General features: G+C 46.1%; 1 protein-coding gene across 2 annotated transcripts in view; it reads left to right on the top strand.

Moving 5' to 3' along the window:
• The window catches only part of LARP4 (La ribonucleoprotein 4), a 339680-nt gene that overhangs the window by 142668 nt on the left and 184349 nt on the right, over nt 1–12663 (top strand). For both annotated transcript variants that reach the window (XM_069230867.1, XM_069230868.1), the window contains one exon: nt 2859–3092. In XM_069230867.1, the coding sequence (XP_069086968.1) occupies nt 2859–3092 (234 nt within the window). The remainder of the gene's footprint in view (nt 1–2858; nt 3093–12663) is intronic.

Genomic DNA, 12663 nt, shown 5'->3' with positions numbered 1-12663 from the left:
AATAGTTTTTACCCTGTCCATTGCTTCACCACTGGTTGTCCTTAGTCACCCTCAGTTTTGCAGCATGAATCTGTATGGATTTGGATGCTGTGCATTATTCCACCATCTAGTAGTTAGGTCCGGAATTGCTTGTATATTAAGTCTTTACTCCCATGATGTGTGTTTTTTTTTCTTAATAATGTCCTTTCCTCTTCATGTGTGGTCGGCCATTGGATGGAGCATAAACTGATTAATTGGTCTTTATTGATGTCTTACCCCTGCTTGCGCCTTGCGGGTAACCCTCGGTCTTTGTTTTATTTAATTGCTCTTGTTGCTTCACCTTGCAGCTTTAACTCGCCCCTTCCATCGCTTGCCACTTGCTGCTTTTGTCTGCCGCTCCTTCTTTCACTTGCCCTGTGACTGTTTTCAGCCACCCTGTTCCTTCACCGCTTGCTCCTTCACTACTTTCATCCGTTCCCCGCCTAGTCTTTTTTTAAAATTCATTTGTTTGTTTGCAGTTTTATATAGTGCAGACTCGACCAAAAAAGTATTGCATCTCTTTAAATGAGCACAAGATAATCACACAAGGACCTTTGCTCCTTTCACCCACATTCTTCACTTGCCCCATTGTGAACCCCCCCCCCCCCCCCCCACACACACACACACACACACACACACACACACACACACACACACACAGTCCTTAGACGAGCTCATGAAATGCACAACCCTAATAAATGATTTCACTTCAGTGTAATTTTTTGATTCATAAAGTTGGTGGTTAAAACTGCAAAGTGTACCCAGTGACACCTGTTGAATTTCTCAGCTCTGGAATCTCAGCGAAAGAAGGAAACGCACAGCGGACTTTAAGGCATAGGGCCAGATTAAGAGTTGGGCGGTCAGACCTCCATACCACCAAGGCCGCAGCCCCCAAAAGACTGCATAGTCCATGGTTTCCCGTCTGCCATATTGTAGTGTTACTGCTGGCCCAGTGGTGTGGTAGTCCTGATGGCAGTGACCTAGCGGGGCGTGGTCAGCAATACAAGGTATATTTTTATATATGTTGATGCAGGTGTGTACATTTTGACTAAAAGGTACACATATGCATGACACCTGTAAAAATACTTTGTAGATGTACCATTCCATTGCTGGAGACTGGGCCATATAGTCCCAGTCCGGCCAATGGCAAAAAAAATCAAAAGGTACTTACCTGTGTATTTTGGAGTTTGGTGTAATGCTGCTGCTGTGAAGTGGGGGTCCTGGCCAAAGGGGTCCACGTCAGAGACTGAAGGAAACGGGGGAGCTAGAGCTAGCACCCCATTTACTTCAGTTCTTCCATCTCGAAGCAGGCTCTCTCCCCGTAAGTCGACTCAATGGAAAAGCACATCTTTGTGGACAGCGTTGCGTGCCCTCGTCTATACTGCCCTCTGACAGCTGCTTCTCCCCAGCCCCTGCCAAGGTTGTCAGCAAATGAATGGCTGCTGTGATCGTGATGGCAAGATCGCCAAACTCTTAATCAAGCCCTTATTTTGAAAGTCTAGATTTCAGTTAGTGTTTCCTGTGCCTGGGGATATGAAAGAAGCTCACGAAGACTAATTTTGATTGTTTGCCCACAGACTGCTGTTTACTGCCAAACATCATCCATGTGCCCGGCCCAATCAGATGGCTGTATGATGGAGAACATTATCATGTCTCAGAAATATGTTGCATTTATTGTTCTAAACACAAAAGTCAAAATATTTTATTGTACAACTAATTTATTTATGGAGGAAATGGGTCTGCATTATGTTTGGTTCACTGAACGCATATTACTGTACGATTACAATCTGATTTGATTGTCTGGTTCCTGCTTATGTTTTTGGGAGTAACTGGCGGCAGTAGGCTCATGTCTTGTTGCATGTTTTGTTAGTTTTGCCCACAAATGGGTGGAGTGTCCAAGAAAGCAGTAAATCCCTGAATCTTTATAACTAAGTGTTAAACTAGAAAAAAATATTGAAGAACTACATTATTTCATCATAGTATATTGAAGTCTGACACGGATTTCTGAAGTCTGTCTTTTAGTTCTAGCCTTCTACTTATCTGTCATCAAAAAGAGGAAAAAAAGTTTGGCCAATACGTTTCGTGTGTGCGAGAGCTTATTGGCTTTGTATGTGTTTTTGGCATGTTGCACTCTAGCGTAGCTGCTGTGCACCACAGCTGAAAGTAAACATAAAAGGTTGTCTGATGCGCAGACCCCTCCACAGCACTATTTTTATTTCCTTTAATTTTCAGACATGCTGCACAGCAGCAGTGCTGCTGTACATCATGGCTAACCACAGCATTGACAAAGCCTTTAGCTCTTGCATAGGTGAGTCATTTTGGCTTTGCCATTCCTTGTTATTTTACTTTAAACATTTTCAGCTGAATTTAAATTACACGACACAGACTCCTGCAGTGATGCCACTGCAAGCTCCTAAATATTACCACCACCACTACTCAACCCCTTGATAGGGGACCAAAGTACTGACAGGCAAACTTTTTCTGTCCAGGATAGGAAGTTGACATTACTGCTACCGAAGACCTGCAATGTTCTGTGTACTTTGTCGCATTGCTCCATGTCATAAGAACACCATTATTCACTTTCAGAAGCTTAATTTACCTTGCCAATGCATTCTGGGAGATGTTGTCTCTGCTTCCAAGCAGTTGGACTAAAACAGTTTATATACTATGTCTGGATTCTTTGTATAAGCAATAAAATACTTGAAATTGAAGCTACAGCAATATTGTATGTTTTTTTTTGTCATAAGACTGAGCATTTAGATTTTAGAAACTTAGAAAATAAAGGTAACCTTAGTTGCCTTATGCTTAACATTATCATTTTGTAATTTTTTTTTTTACAGTGTAAAACCTCACTTTCGATCATCCTCGGGCACTTCAGAACGTTCTGGAGAGGTCAGCACAACAGTTACCAGTGTGTCAATAGGGGAGGCACCATTAAATAGAAGTAATGCAAGGCACTTTCCAACTGAGAGACATTCGAGTTCAGTGACTGGGCATCAGGATCTAATCTATTCCCCCAAGGACCCACCAGCACTGCAGCTGGAGCAAAATGGTGGCGATATTGGAAGGGGGAGGTACGTATTGGTACTTTTGAGCTACACTACTAGTGTAGATGGCGCAAACTGAAAATAGTTTGTAAGATTGGCTTCAAATCAGAGTGCAACTTGATGGAATTTATATTACCCCATCGACAAAGTTACAAGCTAATAATTTTATTATTTTAACACCTTTTGTACTATCACCCCGTTCACTTTTTTTTCCGTAAACAATTTTCAGGTATGTTAATGGTTTAGCAGCTTTGCCACTCTCAAAATGGACGTGTTTCGGCACTTCGACTTTGTCAATGTCAGTGCACAAATCGCCATTACTTTATACGTGGCGCATGGTATCAATTTCAGAAACGGACAACAGAATTTTTTTTCACAATAATGTGCATATGACAAGTGCTTTTAGAGAAGTGGTGGCCATCTGATAACATTGCTGTATTGTAAAACGACATAGGATTGCAAGCCAACAATATCGACCATTGCTTACATCAAATCATAAATCAGACTTCGTTCCACATCTCTGCATTAATCACAAATGCAGAACAATCAGAATACATTTCAAACAGATCAGTGTGTTAACAAACCTAAATCTAATTACATGGGAGCACGCTGTTGGTTGTAACCCGATTTTTAGATGGATACATGTGTGTATATATAATGGCATGTGTAGCTGTAGATACATATGCTTTGCATAAGTCCACCATCTAGTGTTTGGCTCAGTGTTACAAGTTATTTTTCTTCGAAGAAGGTTTTCGAGTCTAGAGATCGAGTTACTCCTCCTTTTGGTGATAGTGCGCATGGGCATTGAGTACTTTGTTAGATTGTTTTCTTTCTGCCGTTGGGTTCGATGTGTTTCCTCTTTGCCCGGGACATCTCAGTTCGGTATCTTCTAACTTTCTATAAACGTTGGTATAGTTTTGATCGTGTTTTCCCATTCCTACAGTTGATCTGGTTGCAGTCGCCTGGGTCAATTACAAGCCCCTAGGGGTGATCTCGCCCTTTCGGGGCCTACTTCGACATGTCGTAGTTGAACAATGTTAGGCTGATGAAATGGACTCCGCTTCCGTTCTGTCCTCATGTCTAATTTTCCTACACCGATCAGCATTTGGTGTGTAATCTCTGCCTGTCCCCGGTGCACAGAAGAAAACTGCGATGCTTGTAGATCATTTTGATCCAAAAAGACTCTTCGGGACTGAAGGGTGCATTGCATGGAGATGGCGTCCAAGTCGGCAGGACACACACCAGACACTTTCGGAGAGGATCACGCCCAAGAGGTAGTACGGCAGTGTAGCAGTTTCTATTGCAGATTCGGATGGAGACTCCGATATCGACAGCCAATCCAGATCACCAACGCAATACGCGAGTACACCAGCCAAGTCACACCAAAGATTATTAAAAAGACTTATGCATAGGTCCTCCACTGCCTTTAGGCCATGGTCTGACCCGAAAATTACCTTCGCGTGACCAACCCTCTGGTTCGGCACTGAAACAAAATACCAAAGTGCTTTCAGCATACACCAAACAGCCTGCCACGTCTGTTCTGGTACCGAGCAGAAATCAGACTTTTCCACCTCAGAGCTAAAAAAAAGTTAACAGCACTTTCGGAGCCGATATTTTTGGATTGAGCCAAGCCTTCCATATCTAGACATTAGAAATCAAAAGCTGCCAGTAGTGTACACTCTAGCTAGTGGGGAGTCATCGGAAATACAACCTATTTTAGAGGTTATGGATGCTAAACAGCGAAAAATTAATATACACAAAAATTGGAAGATCATAGCCTCTCCTCCTCCAGCAATTAAAAGAAAACTAACTTTTCAAGTGACTTTAGACACTTGGCTTCCACTTTTCAAAGATCTTAAACAGATGAAGAAACAGAAGGCAATGCAGCAACCTCAGCCTTCACCACCAGATTTTTCTTCTCTTCCTTCGACCCCACCACCTTCACCTACACATTCAACACAGAAGAGGTAGACCCATGGGATATGACACAGATCCCATTCTCCCTAATGACCCAGATTTATACCTAGCAAGGCCATCTCCCCCCTGAAGATACCACTGCTTATAATCTGGTTATAGCCAGGGCAGCTGTGTAGCATAACACAGTTACATCCTGTTGAAGATGTTTTATTGTTTAACACTTTAACATCCACTCACAAAGAGTACCAGTGTCTCCTTATGCTTCCAGGTCTGCTTAGACGTACTGAAGGCATTTTTAAAGAGCCTGTAAAAGCAAGGATCATTACACCTAGTGTTAAAAAAAAACTTTTTAAAAACCTGCATTATTCAATCCAGTTTATATTAGGGCACAATTGCCGTCTGACTATATAGTGGTAAGTGCAGCAAGAAAAATAGCCAGTCTACAGGAGATGCTCCTCCTCCAGGCCAAAGCAGTTGGTGTCTCCTTTCTTCTTCTGCAGGGGTTTTCAGCTCAGCAGTCTTCTTCTTCGGTAAGTTGCAGGAATCTAAATCTTTAGGTTCAGGGGAGCCCTTAAATACTAAATTTAAGGGCGTGTTTAGGTCTGGGGGTTAGTAGCTAATGGCTACTAGCCCTGAGGGTGGGTACACCCTCTTTGTGCCTCCTCCATTATGGTGCTGTGGAGTTCGTGCATGACAGACTCCCAGACCATATACTCTTATGGCTACCCTGCACTTACAATGTCTAAGGTTTTGCTTAGACACTGTAGGGGCATAGTGCTCATGCGCCTATGCCCTCACCTATGGTACAGTGCACCCTGCCTTAGGGCTGTAAGGCCTGCTAGAGGGGTGACTTATCTATATTTCATAGGCAGTGTGAGGTTGGCATGGCAACCTGAGGGGAGTGCCATGTCGACTTAGTCTTTTCATCCCCACTAGCACACACCAGCTGGCAAGCAGCATGTCTGTGCTGAGTGAGGGGTCCCCAGGGTGGCATAAGAGATGCTGCAGCCCTTAGAGACCTTCCCTGGCATCAGGGCCCTTGGTACCAGAGGTACCAGTTACAAGGGACTTACCTGGATGCCAGGGTGTGCCAATTGTGGAAACAAAAGTAGAGGTTAGGGAAAGAACACTGGTGCTGGGGCCTGATTAGCAGGCCTCAGCACACTTTCAAATCATAACTTGGCATAAGCAAAGGCAAAAAGTCAGGGGGTAACCATGCCAAGGAGGCATTTCCTTACAGTGCTGTTAACCCGAATGATAGCACCTTGAATTGTACTGCTTTCCTGCTATAACAAATCTTAGATACTTTCGGTGTGCTGGATGGATGGGAATGTGGAAATGAGCATCCTGGAGGTCTAATGCCGTCATGTAGTCCTGTTTTTGTAATAGGGGAATTAGGTCTTGTAGAGTGACCATAAGAAAGTGTTCTGAAAGGATGTATAGATTGAGGGGTCTGAGATCTAAAATTGGACTTCGAGTACCATCATTCTTTGGTATGAGGAAGTATAGTGAATATACTCTGGATCCTTGTTGGAATATAGGCACTAGCTCTATGGCTTCTTTGAGTAGTAGTGATTGTACCTCCTGTTTTAATAAAGTGAGATGTTCCTGAATAAATCTGTGTGAACAAGAGGGAATGTTTGGTGGAATAGAGGTGAGTTCTAGGCAATAGCCATGTTGGATAATTGATAGAATGCATTGATCTTTGGTAATGTACTATTGTGGGTAAAAATTTACCAGTCTTCTTCCCACAGGAAATTTATGCTCTGTAGGGATCTGTAAGAAGTTGCTGCTTTGTTGAGGTAGAAGAACCTCTGGGAGCAGCTGTTTTACCTCTTACTGTATAACTAGATTAGAGTCTCTGAATGAACCGGTGTTATAGAATTGTGGCTCTTGTTTTTGTTGTGTGGTGGATGGTTCTGTGGTTGATGGTTTGAAACCACCTCTAATTTGTGGCCTACGATAAGTGCCTCTAGTGGGTGTGGTGTATAATGCACCCACAGCTTTAGATGTTTGGAGTCCTTTTTAAGTTGATCTATTGTGGTATCAATCTCGGCCCAAATAGAAGTTGTTTATCAAAAGGCATATTTTATACAGCTTGCTGTATTTCTGGCTTATGTCCTGAAGCTCTTAGCCATGCATGTCTCCAAATGATTATGCTGGTGATGACTGCTTGCAGCTGTATCAGCTGCATCATTAGCACATCTAATTGCGTTATTAGAAATAGTCTGCCATTATACAACCTTTTGTTGCCCGCTTTTTTGATGTTCCAGTGGAAGATATTGTAATAGGTCTTCCATCTGGTCCCAATGAGCCCCATTGTATCTTGCTAGGAGTGCTTGTGAATTTGTAATCCTCCAGTGGTTGGAAGCTTGAGTAGCCACTCTTTTGCCTGATGCATCTATCAGCTTTCTCTGTCTGGAGGAGGACCACATAGGTAAGTCACCCCTCTAGCAGGCCTTACAGCCCTAAGGCAGGGTGCACTATACCACAGGTGAGGGCATAGGTGCATGAGCACTATGCCCCTACAGTGTCTAAGCAAAACCTTAGACATTGTAAGTGCAGGGTAGCCATAAGAGTATATGGGCTGGGAGTCTGTCAAAAACGAACTCCACAGCTCCATAATGGCTACACTGAATACTGGGAAGTTTAGTATCAAACTTCTCAGAATAATAAACCCACACTGATGCCAGTGTTGGATTTATTAAAAAATGCACACAGAGGGCATCTTAGAGATACCCCCTGTATTTTACCCAATTGTTCAGTGCAGGACTGACTGGTCTGTGCCAGCCTGCTGCTGAGACTAGTTTCTGACCCCATGTGGTGAGGGCCTTTGTGCTCTCTGAGGACAGAAACAAAAGCGTGCTCTGGGTGGAGGTGCTTCACACCTCCCCCTGCAGGAACTGTAACACTTAGCAGTGAGCTTCAAAGGCTCAGGCTTCGTGTTACAATGCCCAAGGGCACTCCAGCTAGTGGAGATGCCCGCCCCCTGGACACAGCCCCCACTTTTGGCGGCAAGTCCAGAGGAGATAATGAGAAAAACAAGGAGCAGCACTGGCCAGTCAGGACAGCCCCTAAGGTGTCCTGAGCTGAGGTGACTGACTTTTAGAAATCCTCCATCTTGCAGATGGAGGATTCCCCCAATAGGATTAGGGATGTACCCCCCCACCCCTCAGGGAGGAGGCACAGAGGGTGTAGCCACCCTAAAGGACAGTAGCCATTGGCTACTGCCCTCCCAGACCTAAACACACCCCTAAATCGAGTATTTAGGGGCTTCAGAACACAGCAAGATTCCTGCAACCGAAGAAGAGGACTGCTAAGCTGAAAAACCCTGCAGAGAAGACGGAGACACCAACTGCTTTGGCCCCAGCTCTACCGGCCTGTCTTCCCCCTTCTAAAGACACTGCTCCAGGGACCAGCGACCTCTGAAGCCTCAGAGGACTGCCCTGCATCTAGAAGCACCAAGAACTCCCGAGGACAGCGGCTCTGTTCACCCAAGACTGCGACTTTGCTACAAAGAAGCAACTTTGAAACAACTTGCGTTTCCCGCCGGAAGCGGGAGACTTGCTACTCTGCACCCGACGCCCCCGGCTCGACTTGTGGAGAACAATCACTTCAGGGAGGACTCCCTGGCGACTGCGAGACCGTGAGTAGCCAGAGTTGCCCCCCCTGAGCCCCACAGCGACGCCTGCAGAGGGAATCCCGAGGCTACCCCTGACCACGACTGCCTGCTCCTCAGATCCCGACGCCTGGTAAAGACTCTGCACCAGCAGCCCCCAGGACCTGAAGGATCCGAACTCCAGTGCATGAGTGACCCCCAAGAGGCCCTCTCACTTGCCCAGGTGGTGGCTACCCCGAGGAGCCCCCCCCTTGCCTGCCTGCATCACTGAAGAGACCCCTTGGTCTCCCATTGCTTTCAATTACAAACCCGATGCGTGTTTGCACACTGCACCCGGACGCCCCCAAGCTGCTGAGGGTGTACTTTCTGTGTGGACTGGTGTCCCCCCCGGTGCCCTACAAAACCCCCCTGGTCTGCCCTCCGAAGACACGGGTACTTACCTGCTGGCAGACTGGAACCGGGGCACCCCCTTTTCCATTGAAGCCTATGCGTTTTGGGCACCACTTTGACCTCTGCACCTGACCGGCCCTGAGCTGCAGGTGTGGTAACTTTGGGGTTGCTCTGAACCCCCAACGGTGGGCTACCTTGGACCCAAACTTGAACCCCGTAGGTGGTTTACTTACCTGCAAAAACTAATAAACACTTACCTCCCCCAGGAACTGTTGAAAATTGCACTGTCTAGTTTTAAAATAGCTATATGTGATTTATGTGAAAACTGTATATGCTATTTTGCTAATTCAAAGTACCTACCTGCAATACCTTTCATTTGAAGTATTACATGTAAATCTTGAACCGGTGGTTCTTAAAATAAACTAAGAAAATATATGTTCGATGGCATCTGTCGCTGTAGATACACATGTTCTGCATAGCTCGCCATCTGGTGTTGGGTCGGAGTGTTACAAGTTGTTTTTCTTCGAAGAAGTCTTTCGAGTCACGGGACCGAGTGACTCCTCCTGTCTCCATTGCGCATGGGCGTCGACTCCATCTTCGATTGTTTTCTTTCCGCCATCAGGTTCGGACGTGTTCCTGTCGCTCCGAGTTTCGGAACGGAAAGTTAGTAAATATCGGAAGATTTTCGTCAGTATTGTTGCGTTCGGGATCGGCGTAGTTAGATTCACCACCGCATCGAAGATAGACGCGCTCCGGTGCCCTTCGGGGTAGTTTTCGATCCCCCGTCGGGGCCTGGTCGGCCCGACCGCGTGTCGAACAACGCCGATGGAACGGACCCCGTTCCGTTTTTGTCCCAAATGCCACAACAAATACCCGTATACAGACCAACATTTGGTCTGTAACCTGTGCCTGTCACCTGAGCACAGTGAGGAGACTTGCGAGGACTGTCGCGCGTTCCGGTCCCGAAAGACACTCCGTGACCGTCGAGCCAGGAGACTTCAGATGGCGTCCACGCCGACAGCGCACCGAGAGTTCGAGGAACAAGAGGAAGAAGAAACCTTTTCGATCCACGAATCGGACTCCGAGGAATTCGACGATCAAAGAGCCGTGAGTAAGACGTCGAAAACAACACATAAGAAAAGTGACAAGGCCCAGGGGACGCCACTGCCACCAGGCCATGGCTCCACCCATAAATTCGGTGACCGACCATCGGCACCGAAAAAGGCCCAAACAGTGCCGAGATCGTCCGACTCCGGTCGAGACACCGGCATGCAGCCTTCTCGGGATCGAGAAAGTGCTGGAGAAAAGCAACGACACAGAGAAAGCGGTGTAGAAACGGCTCGACGCCAAGACAGCGGCACCGACGAAGATCGACGCCGAGAGGTTTCGACTCCAAAAAAGAAAAAAGCCACCTCGGAGCCGAAAAAAGATACAGGCAGGGTTTCGGTGCCGAAACAACCCGTAACCGACCCAGGTCCAGGCTCTTATACAGAGGAGCAATCACTGTCCTCTCAGATGCGAAAGCATAGGTTTGAGGAAGAGCTGCAATCCACCGAAGTGGACCATACGCAAAAACGTATTTTCATACAGCAGGGAACAGGAAAAATAAGCACCCTTCCCCCTATTAGGAGAAAAAGGAGACTGGAGTTTCAAACAGACCAGGCGCCACAAACAAAAATGGTGAAAAAGGTGACTCCGTCACCCTCTCCTCCACCTGTAATTAACGTCTCACCAACGCAAACTCCGTCACATTCCCCGGCTCACACCACCATGAGCCAAGGTGACCAGGATCAAGACGCTTGGGACTTATATGACGCCCCAGTGTCGGACAACAGTCCGGAGGCATATCCAACAAAGCCCTCACCACCAGAAGACAGCACAGCATATTCTCAAGTGGTGGCTAGAGCCGCACAATTCCACAACGTAAACCTCCACTCAGAACAAGTCGAGGATGACTTTTTATTCAACACCCTCTCCTCCACCCACAGCTCCTACCAAAGCCTGCCTATGCTGCCAGGTATGCTTCGGCACGCAAAGGAAATCTTCAAGGAGCCGGTCAAAAGTAGGGCAATAACGCCAAGGGTGGAAAAGAAATATAAGGCACCTCCTACAGACCCTGTTTTCATCACCACACAGCTGCCACCAGATTCCATCGTAGTAGGAGCAGCTCGGAAAAGAGCCAACTCCCACACATCTGGGGATGCACCACCCCCAGATAAAGAGAGCCGCAAGTTTGATGCAGCTGGGAAAAGAGTCGCAGTACAAGCTGCAAACCAGTGGCGCATCGCTAACTCTCAAGCACTACTTGCGCGCTATGACAGAGCCCATTGGGATGAGATGCAACACCTCATCGAGCATCTACCCAAGGAACTACAAAAAAGGGCAAAGCAGGTGGTTGAGGAAGGACAGAACATATCAAATAACCAGATACGATCTTCTATGGACGCAGCAGACACAGCTGCAAGAACAATTAATACATCTGTGACCATTAGAAGGCACGCATGGCTAAGAACGTCTGGGTTCAAACCAGAGATACAGCAGGCAGTGCTCAATATGCCATTCAACGAAAAACAACTGTTCGGACCAGAAGTGGACACGGCAATCGAAAAACTTAAAAAAGACACTGACACTGCTAAAGCCATGGGCACACACTACTCCCCGCAGAGGAACCTACAGCACCTTCCGCAAGACACCCTTTAGAGGGGGGTTTCGGGGTCAGGCCACACAAGCCAGCACCTCGCAGGCAACACCGTCCAGCTACCAGGGACAGTACAGGGGAGGCTTTCGGGGCCAATACAGAGGAGGGCAATTCCCTAGGAATAGAGGAAAATTTCAAAGCCCCAAAACCCCTACAACCAAGCAGTGACTCAGATGTCACTCACCCCCTCCACACAACACCAGTGGGGGGAAGAATAGGTCATTATTACAAAGCATGGGAGGAAATAACTACAGACACTTGGGTCTTAGCAATTATCCAACATGGTTATTGCATAGAATTCCTACAATTCCCTCCAAACATACCACCAAAAGCACAGAATTTATCAAAACAACATTCCGAACTTCTGGAAATAGAAGTTCAAGCACTATTGCAAAAGAATGCAATCGAATTAGTACCAAACACACAAACAAACAAAGGAGTCTATTCACTGTACTTCTTAATACCAAAAAAGGACAAAACACTGAGACCAATCCTAGACCTCAGAATACTAAACACCTACATCAAATCAGACCACTTTCACATGGTCACGCTACAAGAGGTGTTACCATTGCTAAAACTACAGGACTACATGACAACCTTAGACCTCAAAGACGCGTATTTCCATATACCAATACATCAATCTCACAGAAAATACCTACGGTTCGTATTCAAAGGAATACATTACCAATTCAAAGTATTGCCTTTTGGTTTAACAACCGCACCAAGAGTCTTTACAAAATGTCTAGCAGTAGTGGCTGCACACATCAGAAGGCAGCAAATACATGTATTCCCGTATCTAGACGACTGGCTAATCAAAACCAATTCACTAACAAAGTGCTTACAACACACAAATCAAATCATACAAACCCTCTACAAACTAGGTTTCACCGTCAACTTTGCAAAATCCAACATTTTGCCGTGCAAAGTACAACAATACCTGGGAGCCATAATAGACACAACAAAAGGAGTAGCCA

The sequence above is a fragment of the Pleurodeles waltl genome, chromosome 4_2 (genome assembly GCF_031143425.1).
Source record: "Pleurodeles waltl isolate 20211129_DDA chromosome 4_2, aPleWal1.hap1.20221129, whole genome shotgun sequence".
Lineage (NCBI taxonomy): Eukaryota > Metazoa > Chordata > Amphibia > Caudata > Salamandridae > Pleurodeles > Pleurodeles waltl.
Note: the sequence above shows the minus strand (reverse complement) of the source record. Positions and strands in the feature narration are given on the sequence as shown.